Source organism: Rhinichthys klamathensis, unplaced genomic scaffold (assembly GCF_029890125.1).
Source record: "Rhinichthys klamathensis goyatoka isolate OS25496 unplaced genomic scaffold, OSU_Roscu_1.1 h1tg000695l_1, whole genome shotgun sequence".
NCBI lineage: Eukaryota > Metazoa > Chordata > Actinopteri > Cypriniformes > Leuciscidae > Rhinichthys > Rhinichthys klamathensis.
Window position 1 is genome coordinate 185,265 of NW_026607121.1, and position 16,694 is coordinate 201,958.

At 41.4% G+C, this 16,694-nt stretch overlaps 2 protein-coding genes across 2 annotated transcripts in view; one reads left to right on the forward strand and one right to left on the reverse strand.

The window, feature by feature from the left end:
- Positions 1–16,694, reverse strand: part of LOC130076851 (B-cell scaffold protein with ankyrin repeats-like) — a 76,919-nt gene that overhangs the window by 42,872 nt on the left and 17,353 nt on the right. The window contains exons 3-6 of the mRNA XM_056242123.1: positions 7,632–7,756; positions 6,231–6,369; positions 5,573–5,715; positions 2,096–2,210 (exon numbers count right to left, since the gene is read on the reverse strand). Of these exons, the coding sequence (XP_056098098.1) occupies positions 2,096–2,210; positions 5,573–5,715; positions 6,231–6,369; positions 7,632–7,756 (522 nt within the window). The remainder of the gene's footprint in view (positions 1–2,095; positions 2,211–5,572; positions 5,716–6,230; positions 6,370–7,631; positions 7,757–16,694) is intronic.
- Positions 13,331–13,960, forward strand: LOC130076852 (paraneoplastic antigen Ma1 homolog). Its single transcript, XM_056242124.1, has one exon. It carries the CDS (start codon positions 13,370–13,372, stop codon positions 13,817–13,819), a length of 450 nt encoding a protein of 149 aa, XP_056098099.1. The 5' UTR covers positions 13,331–13,369; the 3' UTR covers positions 13,820–13,960.

The following is a 16,694-nucleotide window of genomic DNA, read 5'->3' on the forward strand; positions in this document are numbered from 1 at the left end:
ACGCTGCTGCATCGCGAGAGCGCGAAAATTCAGATTGAGGGCAGGAAGTGAAATAGCTGAGGATCTGCCATCAATGTTTTGTGTAGTTTACGACGGCTCCAATCGTTCTAATCGAGAAAAGGGAAAGGGTTTTTATAGAGTACCAAAGATTGTCATTCATAAAGGTGAGAAATGTAAAAAGCTCACAGAACAACGCCGTAAAAAGTGGATTTTTAACGTAACGTTACGTCTGCGGTTTGGGAGGAGCAGAGTCTGTTAATGCCGTGTCTCTGCAGCGACGGTATGTTAGCTAGCCAACATGCCAACAGTTTTTTTTTTTTTGTCTGTGTTTATATAGCATTAGGTTGTCGTTCAGCGGATCAGTGGGAATGGGACATTAAATGATCAAGGTAAATTAGACTCAATACGGACTCTCCGCAACGGTTTCCTCCATAGACGTATTCTCCATGTTTACTTCCTGCCCTCCATCTGAAATCGCCCCGCCTTCCCGCGTCATCATAATCGTCATCATAATCACGTGACTGAAACCCAGCTATTTTCTCGGGTGTTTCACGCTCTCGCTCAGACGACATTCTTCTCAGAGTGGCTGCGCGGGCGCGCGCTGCGTCTTATTCTTATTTGATAGATGTCAGCGGGTGCAATACTGCCACCTGAGAGGTCAACCAGATACTGGCGCTGGAGTATTTACGTGTCATGTTATCATTAAAGTCCTATTCATTTTAAACATCGCCAATACCGGTATATTGTCACACTCAAAATTAACACAATGTCGATATTTCATGCTTTGAATATCACGATTATCGTCGATACCGGTATATTGCGACACCCCTAAGCGAAGCAAACAGATAACAAATTGTTCGTCACTACAGCAACAGTAGACCGACCACACTGGTGAACGTGATTTCACCAAGTACCACATGTTCCAGGATCAACATCTTTGTTGATCCTGGATCAACTTTCCAATCAACCAATCAGATTTGAGAGACATGTTTACAGTTTATGTCAAGTTTAGGCTTAGAACCAGGGTGAAGTACTTAAACATCAGTGTTATTTACCTATCATTACCGTATGATTTTAGGGAAAAGTTATGGGTAGGGTTAGGTTTAGGGGTAGGGATTGGATAAGGACTACATTTTGGGACAGGAATGTTGATCCAGGATCAACAAAATATGTTGATCCAGGACGATGTCTTACTTGGCAAAATCACGGTGACCCCCCGTCACTATAGCATCAACATGTGAGTAGGATGTTAAAGTCAACATGCATCGCAGGTCACATCCCATTTTAATTCCCTAATCTAAGTGTTCAATAAGAAAACATGTAGGTTGGGACCTGATTTTATCCATCAAGAATTCATTGAGTGATTCAAATAGGGTGTAACATCCAAAATGGATAGAGGTGGTTGGAGGGGAAGGGCTAAAAAGTAATAGGAATGTGTGTCATCAGTAAAGGTGCAATTACATGAGTGAAATTTTGGCAAAAATTGGCGGACAAAAAAGGTCCATTCTCAATAGTGTGATGCAAGAAGCACTCATATCACAAAAGTCACTTTGACACCAAGCAGCTTTCTGTTTGCTCGATCATGCAGATTTCTTTTGAAATGCCTTTATTTCTATTGAAATGCCTTTGCCTGCACAATTTTGCTACTGTAAATGTGAATGCACCTTAATAATGATGACAGCATATACTGTAATAAATCCTAAGAAGGTTGCAGAAGAAGTTACTTATTTCTTATTTCTTATACTTAGTTCAACCTATTGACTTTTCAGCTTTTATTGTGCACTGTTTTGCAGACAATTTTTTGTGCACACACAATAACACTGCCAATTGCTCCATGTTAAACTGCAGTGGATCTGGGTCATGCTGTATTTATGTGGGCAGGGAGGCACATGTCGAAGAAACAAGTGCACAGTAATGCACTTCAGTGGGCTGAGGTCACTTCATCATTTATTCATGCCTATAACAGACTGTAAAATAAAGTGCTAGTAGCATTAGCCTTTTCGTGCTGATCTAGAAATGGCTATCTGCAAGCAGTGGGTGAGAGTGAGACCTAAAATGGGTTAAAAGCGCTAAACAAAACTAGAGAAGCCCTTACCCCCAGCAGGAGACTGATCACACTGCAGGCCCTGGAAACCTCCTGTCGGCATTTTCTGGACCAGACAAGAAGCTAGAATTTGATCCAGCTTTTCCAAGGAAGACACCTGAAAGGCCTTAATATAAACATAAGAAACATTATAAATCCTTTACAATTCTTGAAACCTGAAGAGCGTTACACTAGCATTAGTGCAAATATAATTCCCAAACACTCCCCAATTTTCCATTGGTCAGATAAACAGATGGCCCTGTCGCAAAGTCACTCCAGTAGTTGAACCAAAGCTAACACATTGGCTGCTCAAACAAACAACAAGTTTTGATAGCACCACATGCCCACTTTTCAGGGGAATCAACATGTATTATGTCTCATTTACAGTTGTTTCTACATATTCAGCTGGGATACAAGGATGTATTTTAACATTGAAAAGTGATACACCGTTAAAATAAGATACACCTTTAAATTAAATCAGTTAAACTGTTAGAAATACAGTATTATACAGAATCAGAATACAGAATAAAAAAAAAATCAACCCAGAATACCAATAAACATAAGATAAAAATATAGTTAAAGATGACAGCCATCCATAATAAAGTTACTTCAATAAAGTAATAATAAATAAACCAATAAAGTCTAACATGCTTTACCACCCTTTAAAACTATTCAGAATGTGTCTCTATTGCATCCTTCTTATTTCTTACATGCAGTCAATTAGGAACATGGAAAAAGCGTATGGCTTAACCCCTATTATCTTGAAGATTGCAAAAGTAAAAAGGGAGGATAACCACTTACGTAAATACACCCTAGAGAAACTCACATAAGATTAGAGCTTTAAGGGATTAGAGCAGAAAATATAATACAGGACTGATAAAAGAAAAGATTGATGATGGATGGTGTTCAATATTTCTTAGATATTAAACTGTTTTCTAAAAAAAGAAAATGTAATAAACGAAGCATTAGAGCTGTCATTTAGCACTTTGTATACTAATTTGTACAAAATATATGTGGTCATGGGGCACAATAAACCATTTGCATGACTATAACATTGTATATTGTCTTGCCAGCAATAGTAAATGTTTATTTTAATTTGTTATGGAAATTGCCTCATTGGCCACTGACTGCAGACTGTAGCAACATTAAAGCCTGAACACCAGCAGTGGATGGCAATCAAGCTGAAAGTTTTCAGCTTTATGAATTATTTGCCACCTTTGCTTAACTATGGCTAAACCTAATTCATTCACAACTGTCCAAAGTATACTTCTCTAGTTCGTGTTCTGCGACGGTCCGCACAATGTCCACATGATGTCGTTTCTTTCATTTGGAGGGTCCGCGGATCCCCGCGTGAAGCCTACCCAAATACCAGTAGTACCTCATTGCAGTACACGAGATCCAGGGGGCGGAGTTGGATCCAGATCTAAGGGGTGGAGATGGGTAGCATTAGGGGTGGGGTTAGGGATCAGGGGGTGGGGATGGGTAGGATTAGGTATATGTAAGGTGGGAGGAGTTGGATCTGAATCCAACTCCTCCCCCTGGATTTCGTGTTCTGCAGTGAGGACCATCTTCCAAATACGCCGTTCCAAGAACAGTAAACAAAGCACCATATCCTTCTCCATCGTTTTTGTTTGATACCCAGCTATACCTCCCTTTGAAAATTATGACATGCACTCTTTGTTAGGCTGTCTTGCAGAGGGTAGATGCTGGCTGGCAGCTAATTTTCTTATTCGATGAATGAATCTAAAACAGAAATTTTAGTCTTTGGACCACCAGCATATATTATACAGATAATCAACAATCTGGGTCCTTTATCTGTGAATTCTCATGCTCATGCTAGAAATTTGGGAGTGATTTTTGATAACGTCCAGAACTCGATAAACAAATCAATTCAGTGGTGAAGAGTGGCTTTTATCATCTCAGATCCATTGCAAAATTTAAAGTGTTTTTATCAGTAAAGGATTTGGAGACAGTGAATCATGCTTTTGTTTGCTCTAGGCTGTAACTCACTGTACTTTAAAGGTGCTCTAAGCGATGTCACGAGTTTTTTAGGCCAAAACTTTTTTTGTCACATACAGCAAACATCTCCTCACTATCCGCTAGCTGCCTGTCCCCTGAACACACTGTAAAAAACGCGGTCTCTGCAGACACCCCAGGCTCCACAAACGGCAACAAAAACAAACTGCGGCGACCCGCACCACGAAACATAACAAACTGTTCCAGCCAATGACCGACAAGAAGGGTTTGGGGGTGTGGTTTGGGGGGTTAGTGTGCGGATGAGGAGGAGGGAGGGTCTAGCTAGCCTCCGTTTTGTTTGACAATATTTCGAACGTCAACAAGAAGTGACGTCACCCAGGATCGCTTAGAGAACCTTTAATGTGGCAGTCCTTCAGTTTGCCTTCAAATGGTACAAAATGCTTCTTCTAGGCTTCTTACTGGAATTAGAAAAAGGAAACATATTTATCCTGTTCTGGCTTCATTACACAGGTTGCCGGTTAAATATTATGTTAAATTTAAGGTTTTATTATATGTGTATAAGGGGTTAAATGGCCCGGCCCCACAATATATTACAGATTTCCTTCTCCACCTTCCTTAAGATCTTCAAATAGGTTGATGCTGACCGTGCCAAGGTCTTGTTTGAAGTTAAAAGGTGATTGTGCCTTTTCTGTTGCTGCTCCACGCCTGTGGAATGATTTGCAAGTAGCCTATGCATTCTGTCGTCTTCTGATGTTGACAGTTTTATGTATTTTATTGTTTTATTTTGTCATATTGTATAGCACTTTAGTCAGCACTGCCTGATTTTAAATGTGCTTTAGAAATAAATGTACCTTGCCTTGTTTTGGTTCTTGTTCTTAACTTTGCATGCAATAGACCTTATTCACAGCAGCGCCATTTTTAATGGTAATGAAAGCGAGGCTGTGAAGAATAGACATGCATCTCGTCAGTGGGTTGTACAGTTTTTGGTGTTTTTGGATTGTTCTGCAGATGAAACACTGCAAAAATATCTTTCCAATAAATTTCAGTAGACAAAAAAACTCTCGACGTGTAAAATTATAAATGATCTAGGAGCTTTTTTTTACAGCTTTTTACAATGGATGCCATTGAAAATACACTAAGTCTATCCCTAACAGCCTTGCTTAAATACCTGTCATGGCGCTGCTCTGAAAAAGGTCTATGGCTGTGTCATGAGTGATTCACTACTTTTTGTCTTCAATCCTTTCGCGCAAATGTCCTGTTACTGACGTGACTCAGTGCTGCCCTCTGACGTCTGGAAGAGTATAAATACCAATTGCACTGCACATGTATCGAACTTGTCCATCCACGCTCATTCGCAGTTGAGTATACTTTTAAAGCTGTGCATACATGACTGTGCGCAAGACGGAGAGGAATGCGGAAAATGAAGTATTCCTGGGCCTTAAGCATGTGGGTTAAAGCTTAATTACAGATTAAAAGCCTATTTACACCAAGACACAACAGACATGTGGTTACCTGGCACATAAACTTCACAGGATCTGCAGCCTGCTGGAGGAATTGGGCAATATCTCCCATGATGGTGTAGTATTGTAAGCAGGCATTGCCTTTAACCTGGCCTTTACTGTAAAGTGTCACAATCACCTCTCCAGTAGTAAAATCTGCAAACACAGATTATTTTACCACCAAATAATAATAGTATGAATACTATAGCGTTTCATTAATGATCAAAACTTCATCAAAACATGAAAAGTAATTTACTCACCATCATGTCATTAACATATTGGTCATTCTTTTCAGTAAAATTAAAATGAATAGGAACTGGCTTTAGATTTGTGCCGTGTGAGTCATATGACAGTTCTACTTTTTTTTCCCAAAGCTCGAAAGCTTTATTTCCAATTCATTGTAATTGCACGGAAAAGAACGAGAACAAGAAAGTCATACACGTCTGTAAATACTGCCAGTTTTCATTTTGTGTCATCCATTGCTTTAGAATGCCAAGTCAAGTCAAATTTATTTGTATAGCGTTTTTTACAATACTCGTTGTTTCAAAGCGGCTTTACAGAAAATCATGTTAAAATTTATAATATATGATTTTTTCCATGTAGCATAGTCATATTGTTTACACCCTTTCATCAAAAAAAAAAATGCCTTAAACATATGTAGGCCATTTTACCAGGTGCAGTGACACTCAGTGTGCTCTCATTCCAATTCACAGGCTTCACTCTCACTCTCTGCTTGTTCCCACTGAACTCAACCTCTGCATCTTTGCTGGCCATGATCTCCTGCAGAAGAATGAATATCTTCCCTGGATTCTGTTAAGACACAGAGCATGGCAATATTCAGTCTAACCTACTTTGTGAAAAGCTCTATCTCAGTTAGATGCCAGTGTTAAGCATTCGCAAAGAGAGTGCTCTGTGATCTCCTGCTCTATATGCCCTTGACTAATAGACTGGCTATGAATGACTTGTAAGATACATAATAGCAACATTTCTCGAAAATCACAACCAAGCATTTTTTAACGTGTTCAAGATTCATATATACAAAACTGCTAATGCAGTTTTATTATGGTTACCTGTAAATGTAAATGCTTAAAGGGATAGTTCACCCAAAAATTCAAATTCTATCATCTCAGATGATAGAATTCTCTAATCAGAGAATTCTCTGATGATAGAATTCTCTAATCACCCTCATGTCATTCCAAACTCACAAGACTTTCATCTTCGAAACAAAAATAGATATATTTTTAAAGTGACCTGAGAGATTTCTGTATATTAAAAGTCCAGTCCATCCAAACTTTCAAGCTTCAAAAACTGCATAAAGACATTGTGAAGAAAGAAATTTTCTTCTGAAGAGACACGATCACTTTGTATAATTAAAGTGTTTAATTTAGCCTTTTATTCACATATATTCATCAACACAAATACATAGAGCACAACAAATACAATCGCTGCATCCGAATATGCTTACTTTCATACTATATAGTAGGTGAAAAACAGTAGTATGTCCGAAGTTCATAAAACAGTAGGTGAAAAGTACCCGGATGACCTACTACTTCTGGCAAGATTCTGAGTGCTCATTCAATGGACACATTACTATCCCATGAGGCCACGGGAGAGGATTTGTGAATGGAGGTGAAGCGAAACAACTGACGCAGCAGGTCACATCTCAATGAAAACATGGCAGATGAAGTATGTCCGAAATTCATTCATACTACACATTCATAATATATAGAACATGCTTTTTTAACGGTCACTAAGCAAGTTTCAAACCAAATGTAGCACTTACTATGAAGTTTGTGACTTCATATGCAGCAAATGTCTTTATTAACTTTATGAAGCTTGAGAAATATAAAATATCTCAGGTTTCATAATAAATGTCTTCATTTCTGTTTTGATGATAGACGAAAGAATTATGGGTTTGGACAACATGAGGGTTAGTACTTGAGGGCAAATTTTTCTTTTTTGGGTGAACCATCGCTTTAAGTAGCTGAAGATATTTCAGGATTCAGAGAACTGTCCATAAGAAGGTGAAGAAAAAAAAGTAACACACAAAAAAACTTTGTGTTGTGTCTTACCTCACATGGTACACGGCTGGGTAGGACCAATAAAGTCTTATTAGCGACAAGAGCACCACTAGACAGTTTCTTCTCTACTTTCAACTCCTGGACTGATCTTCCATCCACTGCTGCTGTCTGTACACCTGGAGAAGCATGCCGTGTGAATGAACAACTGATGATATAAACTGTGAGGAAATATAAAGATGCTCACAGAGAAAGGACTGATATCTCTTACACATTTACTGCACATTTTTTCCCTCTGTGGCAGGTTATGAAATTAATTTCTGTTTTTGAACACATTGCCTTACATCAAGACTTACTGCGTTCCAGACTTACTGAAATGGTGTTTTGGTTGGCTTGCCAACAAGCTCTATCAAATACTTACAACAAAGAATTGAGCCGTATAGAATGTGACTTGTTCTACACTGCGGAATCAAATTATTCCATAATTTAAAGTTTCTATGAAAAAAAAAGTTATATTTAAAATTAAAATATTTATTATAAATGATTTGTCTTTGCACATTATTATTTTAAAATTCATGTGCACTCATTATTTTGAATCAAAATAACGTGGGAACGCAAATATCTTTGCGAGGGAACGCAAAAGTTTTGCTTGGGAACGCAAAAGTTTTGCTTGGGAACGCAAAAGTTTTGCTTGGGAACGCAAATAACTTTGCGAGGGAACGCAAAAGTTTTGCGTGGGAACGCAAATATCTTTGTGAAGGAACGCACAAGTTTTGCGAGGGAACACAAAGTTTCTCGAGGGAACGTAAAATATTTGAAAAAAAAAGTTTTTTAAATGTTTTCCACCACCCTTTAGGGGCTCCGTAGATATATGTCACAATAGGGACAAAAAGACTACCCAACTTCCATTTCATGTTGACTTTAAATCTCCTCACTAGTGACCTCTTATTCATTTTAAAATGTATTTATGGGGTTCCCCCATACCTCAGCAAAATGATTATTATATACAGTAAACTCTAAGCTAGATCATTCACATTGTCACATTGTGTCTTTTGTTTTGTATGGACTTCTTTGTCCGTTCTCGTGGTTTTTGTGCACCCTCCCTGCTTTTGGTTTCTGTATGTCCCTTTCGAAAGGGAATGGTATAGGGAATGACTGGTGTCTAAAGCATGAGTCTAAACACGACAATGAACTTGACATTGGCGGGGGGCAGCCTATGACGTCACAACTAGTGTGACCGTGTGTATAAAAGAGCACCTGTTGAATACGTCATCGTCTTTCTCGCCTTCATGAGACTGTTTGTTTGTAAATGAGCGAGGAGCACACACTTTTAGCTCTTGAAGGAACTAAATGTGCGCATTGTGAGGATTTCTCTATGAAAATCTCAGTTCGCGCTGTCCCTATTCTTGAGGGATGTAGGGCACGCATTTGAGTGAAAGCTGTCAACACTTCAAAGAAGCTGAATGCGTTTGGTATGATGCATTCACTAAACTGACAAGTGACAGGTAAGGAGGTGTTTTACTTTCTGCTCTTTCCTGAGGGATAGTAGTTGGCATTTGCACGACCGCGTTCTAAGGCACTCATAGTGATGCGTTCGTGTCTGTTCTCACTTTTCGCGATGCGGTCCCAGTAATTGGTTCCACCTAGGCTTGACTTTCCCGAGGGATGATAGTTGAGCGCCTGCAATGTCCAGTTCGGATCTCGCGGCCGACATTACGGTGACGCGGGCTTAAGCGCGGGGTTGTAGGCAGAGCACGGACGTGTCAAACAGGAAGTTTCATTTTTGTCTCTCTCCTGTTGTTGGTTCAAATAATACTATTGATCTATGCATGTATCTAATTCTGAGGAATTAGAGACAGAAGAGTGTAGTAATTGTTATTTGTAGCAAGGTTAGTTGTTGTGGGATAAAGGAGGCAGGAACCGGCGAACATTCAAGAAAACGTTCCTCTCTTGTCCTTCACGATCGTCGCTCCTCCTTTTATCCTTCCGCTCCTCCGTGAGAGATACGAGACCGGTGCATTGCGAAGGTGTCGCTCATCAGTAATCACGCCACCGGCCTTGCACCGTTCTCTCATGGCCCTTGGCCTCGTCCTGCTCGCCACATTATTATTATAACAATAAGGGAGTTTTGCATGAGATAGACTTTATGTAAAACATTTCTGTCTGCACAAAACTGCCCCGCTCCTGTGGATCATCGAGCTCTGTCTGGATAGCAGTATCGAGTCGTTAGGCATTCTGTAAGCCTCCTTGGTAAGCTGTCCTGAGCGTAGGACGTTGTAAGGCCGCCTCTCGCTTTAGAGAGTTCTTTTGAGTCTTCCGCTCCCTAGAGCTCTGCCCAGACAGTGAGTCTGGGAAGCAGTATCAAGTTTCTAGGCACTCTTTGCGCCTCCTTGATGGCTATTCTTAGCATTGGGCATAGTAGACCGCATCTCGCTGTGGAGAGTTGTCATGCTAAGACCTCTGTCCTTAGAGCTCTACTACGCAGTAGTGTCAAATTGTTAGGCTCTCCTGAGCCGGTTTCGCTACTGCCTTTAAATGTTGCTAGGCCTTCATCCTTCGAGCCCTCCACTCCTTAGAGCCGCTTGAATAGCCATTCCAAATTGTAGGCTCTCTGTGAGACTCCTTGGAAGCTGTCCTGAGCGTGGAACGTTGTTAGGCCTCCTCTCGCTCCACTGAGCTCTGCCCGATATTGTGTCAAGCTGCTGGCCCTATTATGTAGCTGCCTTGACAGGCGTAGGACTTAGTGCTGAGGCCTCTGTCCCATGAGCTCAGCCAGGGGCCAAGTTACTAGGCTCTCTGTGAGCATCCTTGGCTAATGCACCTAAACCGGAGCGTTTGCTAGGCCTCCTCTCGCTATAGAGTGTTATCCTGCTGAGGTCTCCGCTCCCCAGAGCTCCACCTGTATGGCAGTCCTGAGTTGTTAGGCTCTAGGAGAGCCTCCTTGAAAGCTGTCCTGAGTGTGGAATATCCTCTCACTTTAGAGTCGTCATGCTGAGGCCTCCATTCTTAGAGCTCGACCAGGCGGTACTACTGAGTCGTTAGGCTGCCCCTTAGCCTCCTTGGTTACTGCCTGTACTATGGAGCATTTTTAGGCCTCCTCTCACTATAGAGACACTTTATAGAGGTCTCTGCTTTGGGTCAGTTAGACTTAGTTCTTTAGCTCTTTCTGAGCTTTCTTTGTACTGCCCTTGGGTTAGAGAGTTGCTATGCCTCTTGTCTGAGGCCTACACTCTTTAGGGCTGTCTCAGAATGTCTGAGTGTTAGGCTCTCTGTGAGCCTCCTTGGACGCTGGCCTGAATATGAACGAAGTTAGGCTTCCTCTCTTTATAGTCATCCTGTTGAGAGCTTCGTTCTTGAGAAGCTGCGGTCTATGACTGTGCTGCTGGTATGCACCTTAGGGGTGAGGACTCTTCTGAGTCCTTCAACTTAGCTCAGCCAATAGGGCACTCATCCTTTGTCTTTAGCTATTTCTGTCCAGAGACTCTTATGTTGAAGTTTTCTGTTCCTGTAATATCCGAGTTCCAGCATCTTGTTTATTTCCTATTTCCTGTGTTACCTTGGTAACTAATAATGTGTCCATTGCTATAGTTACTAATTTGGATTTCACCTGTGTCTTATTTAGTTCATTTTTACCCTGTGTATTTATACTTCTCAGTTTCCTCATGTGACAGGTTGATAATCTCTAATAATTGTTTTGGCTCTTGGCTCATTAACCATTTTTAATGGTTGCGTATATCTCAAATGGGAAGACACACCCACTGGCGTTGACATTTATGCACACCTCTGCGGCTCAATCATGGAGGTGTGGTAAGTTCTAGTGGCTTTATAAAAAGCATGTCTATGTGCGGTGTTGTCATTCTTCTCCGTGCTGTGTGTAGTAAAAGGCTCTTCGTTTATATTTCCTGTTGCTTTTCCTTGGTGAGTCGTTTGATTTATTGCTCTTTCTCACACTCACAGATCACGGTCTAAATATATGTTTGTCATTGGGAATGTGTGTGTGCGTGAAGTGGCGAGCGCAGGTAGCATAAAGCTCACTGTTGTCTATGAATCTCACCTACGAGGTAAAAAACGTTTGTAGAGACTTGGATAAATGTTTGGGTTTCTAAATAACTGTCGGGGTTTTTTTAAATGAGAAGAGAATTTTATTATTTGTATTTGGGTCTGAATAGATGCATACATATGCAAACAAAGTGTTGATGGACTTGGTTTTTTTTTTTCATGTTCATATTTGAGACATGTTTATAAAAGGTTTTTTTCAAATGTGTGTGTAAGGGAAAACAAATCATTCAATGGGTGCATTTTATTGTGTTTTCTGAGAGCGTCACTCTGACGATGAGAACTGTGTACTTTGACCTCTGAAGTTCAAGGGGCAAGGGAAAAAAAATGAGGAGTCAGGAAGTTCGGCGCTGAGAAAGCGGACAGCAGTAAACGTTCACAGACATTTTGAGTGGCAGCTGGTGTGACGAGAGTTTGCGGCGGGAGTATGGTGTGAACTGGGAGAAGTTCACGCATAAGATTCGGTTTGCAGCACGGAAAAAGACAACATTGCGAGAGAGTCTGATGAGAGACTGCGCACTTCAGTTTCGCGTGAGTCAGATAGACGGAGGAGACCTAGCACGAGGATCCCATGTGAGAGAATCTGTTTTTTCTTTTATCATCACGTTTATCTGTTTTATTAGTTTTAGATCGTGAAACCCGGAAGAATATTCCCGTGTTTATTTTCTCAAGTTCAGTGATGCAGTTTAAGTTATAATAACTTAGTAGGCTAATTTGTTTGAAATCCGGAAGAATATATACCTGTGTTTATTTGGTTAATTTTGGATAAAAGTATCGCAGTGGTGTAGGCAGTTGGGAGTTCATGTCAAGTGCATGTTTTTTTTTTCTTTACCACTGAGAGATCGTCGAAATCGGGAGGTCTGTGTTGATTTTCGCGGATCCTTTTAACCAGTTCGAGGAGGGAGGAGTTCATCGACATCCACTCAACATCGTTGTGGGTTGCTTCACGGATGCTGTTTGTCATCTCGTTGGGGAGTGAAGAGTGTGGATGACTATTCACCAATTGGAATTTTTGGTTTTCTCTGATTCGTGAGTACACTGGTTTTGCATCCAAGAGCTCCAACTAGCGCGCCATCTGTGTACTGAAAAATACCAGCTGCGTAAATTTTGAGTATTACATTGACATTTGGGTTTTTTTGTGGGTTATGGTGATGATTGGGATTCATGGCTGTTGGGTTGTGACTTTGTGAATTCAATTATTTGTTCATTCAAAGAGGAAAAACAAACAAAACAAAAGAGTGCTGAAAGGAATAAATACACATTTATTAATCTGTCATAATTTTGTGTGATTTTGTTCATTTGTTTGTTTCTTTGAGGCATTTGTATTTTCAAATCTAAAGAAACATAAATCTGACACTATCTATCAGGTGAAGATCTGAGATCTGGGTTATATGTGTTGATACTGTAACTGAAGGGAAATGTGCCTTTACCGGGGTAGTGGGTAAATTTAAGATCCCCTCGACAGATTACTACCTTGTGAGCCACAAGATTCTACCCGGCGGGAGGGCTACATTTTGTGGGGGCTCGTCCGGGATTAGTCAGATTATTCAGATTGTGTTTCAGAAACAGTGAACTTGTGTGTTCTTTGAAAACAAAATTGTGATTTTTTTTTTTTTTGGAAGTGATTTATGTGTATATTGTTTCTTTGAGAACTCTGTGAAGAAAACTTTAATGTTTAACATTCATAACCTTTTTTTTTTCCTGAGCACATACTGTTGAGGACACAGGTGAACAAAATGGAGGTTAGTGAGATTATTGATTGGTGCAGAGAGAAAGGTGTTGAGTTGGACAGGGTTATCATTCTGAGCAACGTACCTGCAGATTGTGAAGACAGAGTAGTTTATGGAGTGCTGGATGCTGCTCTGGGAATGAGGAAATGCAAAGTGATTGGTCGCCTCTTTGATAAGACTAAGCGACAGCAGTTTCTTCTGATTGAGACAGTTAGCAAGGTTTCTGAGATGTCTATACCGGCAGAGCTCGGAGGACCTGAAGTAGGTACCTGGTACACACAGGTTGTGCATGTTGCAGCTGAAGCATCTAAACACAGTAAGGAAGATGAGTTTCAGACTAAGCTGATGTCTTTTCTTCAAGCAGAGGGAAAGTCGCTATCTGACATTCCAAGTCTGGCTTCCTCTACACCTGTGCTTGACACTAAACTGGTTGATGCCATAAACTCCCTTGTTTAAACATGTCATGTGGCTTCATCTGAGGAGAGAGCTGGATATAGGAAGTTGCGTCCCTTCTCTGGGTTCATTCCCACTCCCCATGGAGAGGATGAGTATGAGGTCTGGGTGGAGCAGACTACTCACATTCTGGAAGCGTGGCAGTGTTCGGATAATGTCAAAAAGCAGAGACTAGTAGAGTGTCTCAGAGGTCCTGCAGCGGACATTGTAAGGTTCGAAAAGACCGGTAACCCATCTGCTGCTTTCAGTGACTACCTCAGTGCGTTAGAGTCAGCGTTTGGCACCACTGAGGATGCTGCAGATTTGATGTTAAAATTTAGGAGCACTTACCAGAGTGAGGGAGAGAAGCTCTCAGCCTACATAATGAGGTTGGATAGGATGCTACACAGTATGCTGAGGAAAAGAGGCATTGAGTTCCCTGCAATGAATCGTCTTCGGATGCAGCAAATAGTTAGAGGTGCTCTTTCAAGTGACCTGGTGGCAATGCGCTTGAGGATGACCCATAAGCTGTGTGCCACTCCTTCCTTCAATGAGCTAATGAAAGAGGTGCGAGAAGAAGAGAGCATGTTGAAACAAAGGAGCTCAGTGCATGCAAATGTAGCTGTGTCTGGGGTGCCCCCTGCAAAGACTGAGTCATCTGGTAACACCAATCTGGCCAATTCAGAAGTAGAAATGCTGAAGAGGGAGATTAGGGGGTTGAAGAACGAGGTGTCTCGCTTGTCAGCTGTGGCGAAAGAACCAGCAACTTATGATCGTTCCGTTACGTACAGTTTAGCTGCGTTTGCTGAGAGCAAAACACCAAACAGACCAGTGAACAAGGCTAACATTTTGTGTTACAGATGTGGAGAAGATGGGCATCTGAAACGTGACTGTACAAAGGAAGAGAATCTCAGGAGAGTAAACCAGCGGCTCATCAGAATGAGACAGCCGTCGGGAAATGCCTCCGGGGCTCAGTAGAGGAATGGCCTGAAGCTCCGGGGAAGACACGTTCCACAAAGTGCAAAAGAGCAAGAGCAAGAGCTGAGCAAATAGATCTTCCGAGCGGGTTAGTGGGACCTAGCTCTGTCCTTCCCATCCAGCTGGAAGGTATCTACACTAAGGCTTTGCTGGAAAGTGGATCGCAGGTCACGCTGTTATATAGATCCTTCTATGAGAAACACTTGAAGCATCTGCCATTGACACCAATTGAAAATTTGGAGATATGGGGATTAAGCTCGGAGAGATACCCTTATGATGGCTGCTTGTCTCTAAGGCTGGAGTTTCCAGGATCTGTGGCAGGAGTGGTGGAATCCATAGATGCACTTGTGTTGGTCTGTCCCGATCCTGTCATGAAAGGAGATGTCAACATTCTGGTGGGAACAAACACGGCTGTGGTAAAGAAGCTGGTAGAAGTTTGCAAGACGAAGATGGGAAATGATTTCCTTCATCCCCTGACTGTTCATCCTGAGATCAGAACTGCCTATGAGCGGGTGATTGCTGTTAGTAAGTGTGATGTTGACGACTGTAGAGGGACCGTCTGGTTTCCCCGCCTTAAGCCGTTGAAGTTGACTCCGGGAGAGAGTGTAAGGGTTTCTGAAATTCTGAAATACCCAGTCACATCATCTGCTAAAACCCTGTTAGTGGATCAGCCTGAGGAGTCCCGTTTTCCTGAGGAACTGCTAGTGAGAGCTGAGGTGCAGTCTGCTACTGTTGTCCAGTCAAAAAGAATTGGAGTCACTATTAGGAATGTCTCTTCTTGTCCAGTGACGATTAAGAGAGGAATGCCTATCGCCCATGTGTTTCCGGTTGACGTTGTGCCTACTGTCTCTAAACCCAGAGAGAGTAGTGGTCAAGGCAAACTGACCAAGGATTCATTTAATTTTGGCGATACATCGGTCTCTGTAGAATGGAAACAACGGCTGGCCAAAAAGATGTTGGAGAGAAAGGATGTTTTCTCCTGCGATGAATTTGATGTGGGATGTTCGAAGATTACTCAACACCACATCAGACTGACAGAGGATAAGCCTTTTCGTGAGAGGTCACGGCGGCTTGCACCAGCCGACATCGAGGATGTTAGGCAACACTTGGAGAAGCTGAAAGAGGCTGGAATTATTGCAGACTCCAGAAGCCCCTATGCTTCACCGATCGTCGTAGTCCGAAAAAAGAATGGACAGAGAAGGCAAGGCAAGTTTATTTATATAGCACATTTCATACACAATGGTAATTCAAAGTGCTTTACATAGGAGAAAATAAAATAATCAAAACAAATAAGAATAATTAAAACAGTTTAGAATAAAAAATAAAATAAAGTACAGTAAAAACAGTCGGACGAACAGTGGCACAGTGCTCATTCAGTAATTGCATAGCTAAACAGATGTGTTTTGAGTCTGGATTTGAATGTGACTACTGTAGGAGCACATCTGATCTCCTCTGGAAGCTGGTTCCAGCTGCGGCTGGCATGATAGCTAAAAGCGGACTCGCCATACTTAGAGTGAACCCTTGGTATTTCTAGCTGATGTGATCCTAATGATCTGAGTGATCTGTTTGGTTTATATTTAGTGAGCATATCTGCAATATATTGAGGTCCTAGGCCATTGAATGATTTATATACCAGTAATAATACTTTAAAATCAATCCTAAATGTAACTGGGAGCCAGTGTAAAGACCTGAGGACTGGTGTGATATGTTCATATTTTCTGGTCCTGCTCAGAATCCTGGCAGCAGCGTTCTGGATGAGCTGCAACTGTCTTATGGTCTTTTTAGGAAGGCCAGTGAGGAGTCCATTACAATAATCCACCCTGCTGGTGATGAAAGCATGCACAAGTTTCTCTAAGTCTTGACTGGAAACAAAGCATCTAATTCTTGCAATATTTTTCAAATGATAGTATGCTGATTTAGT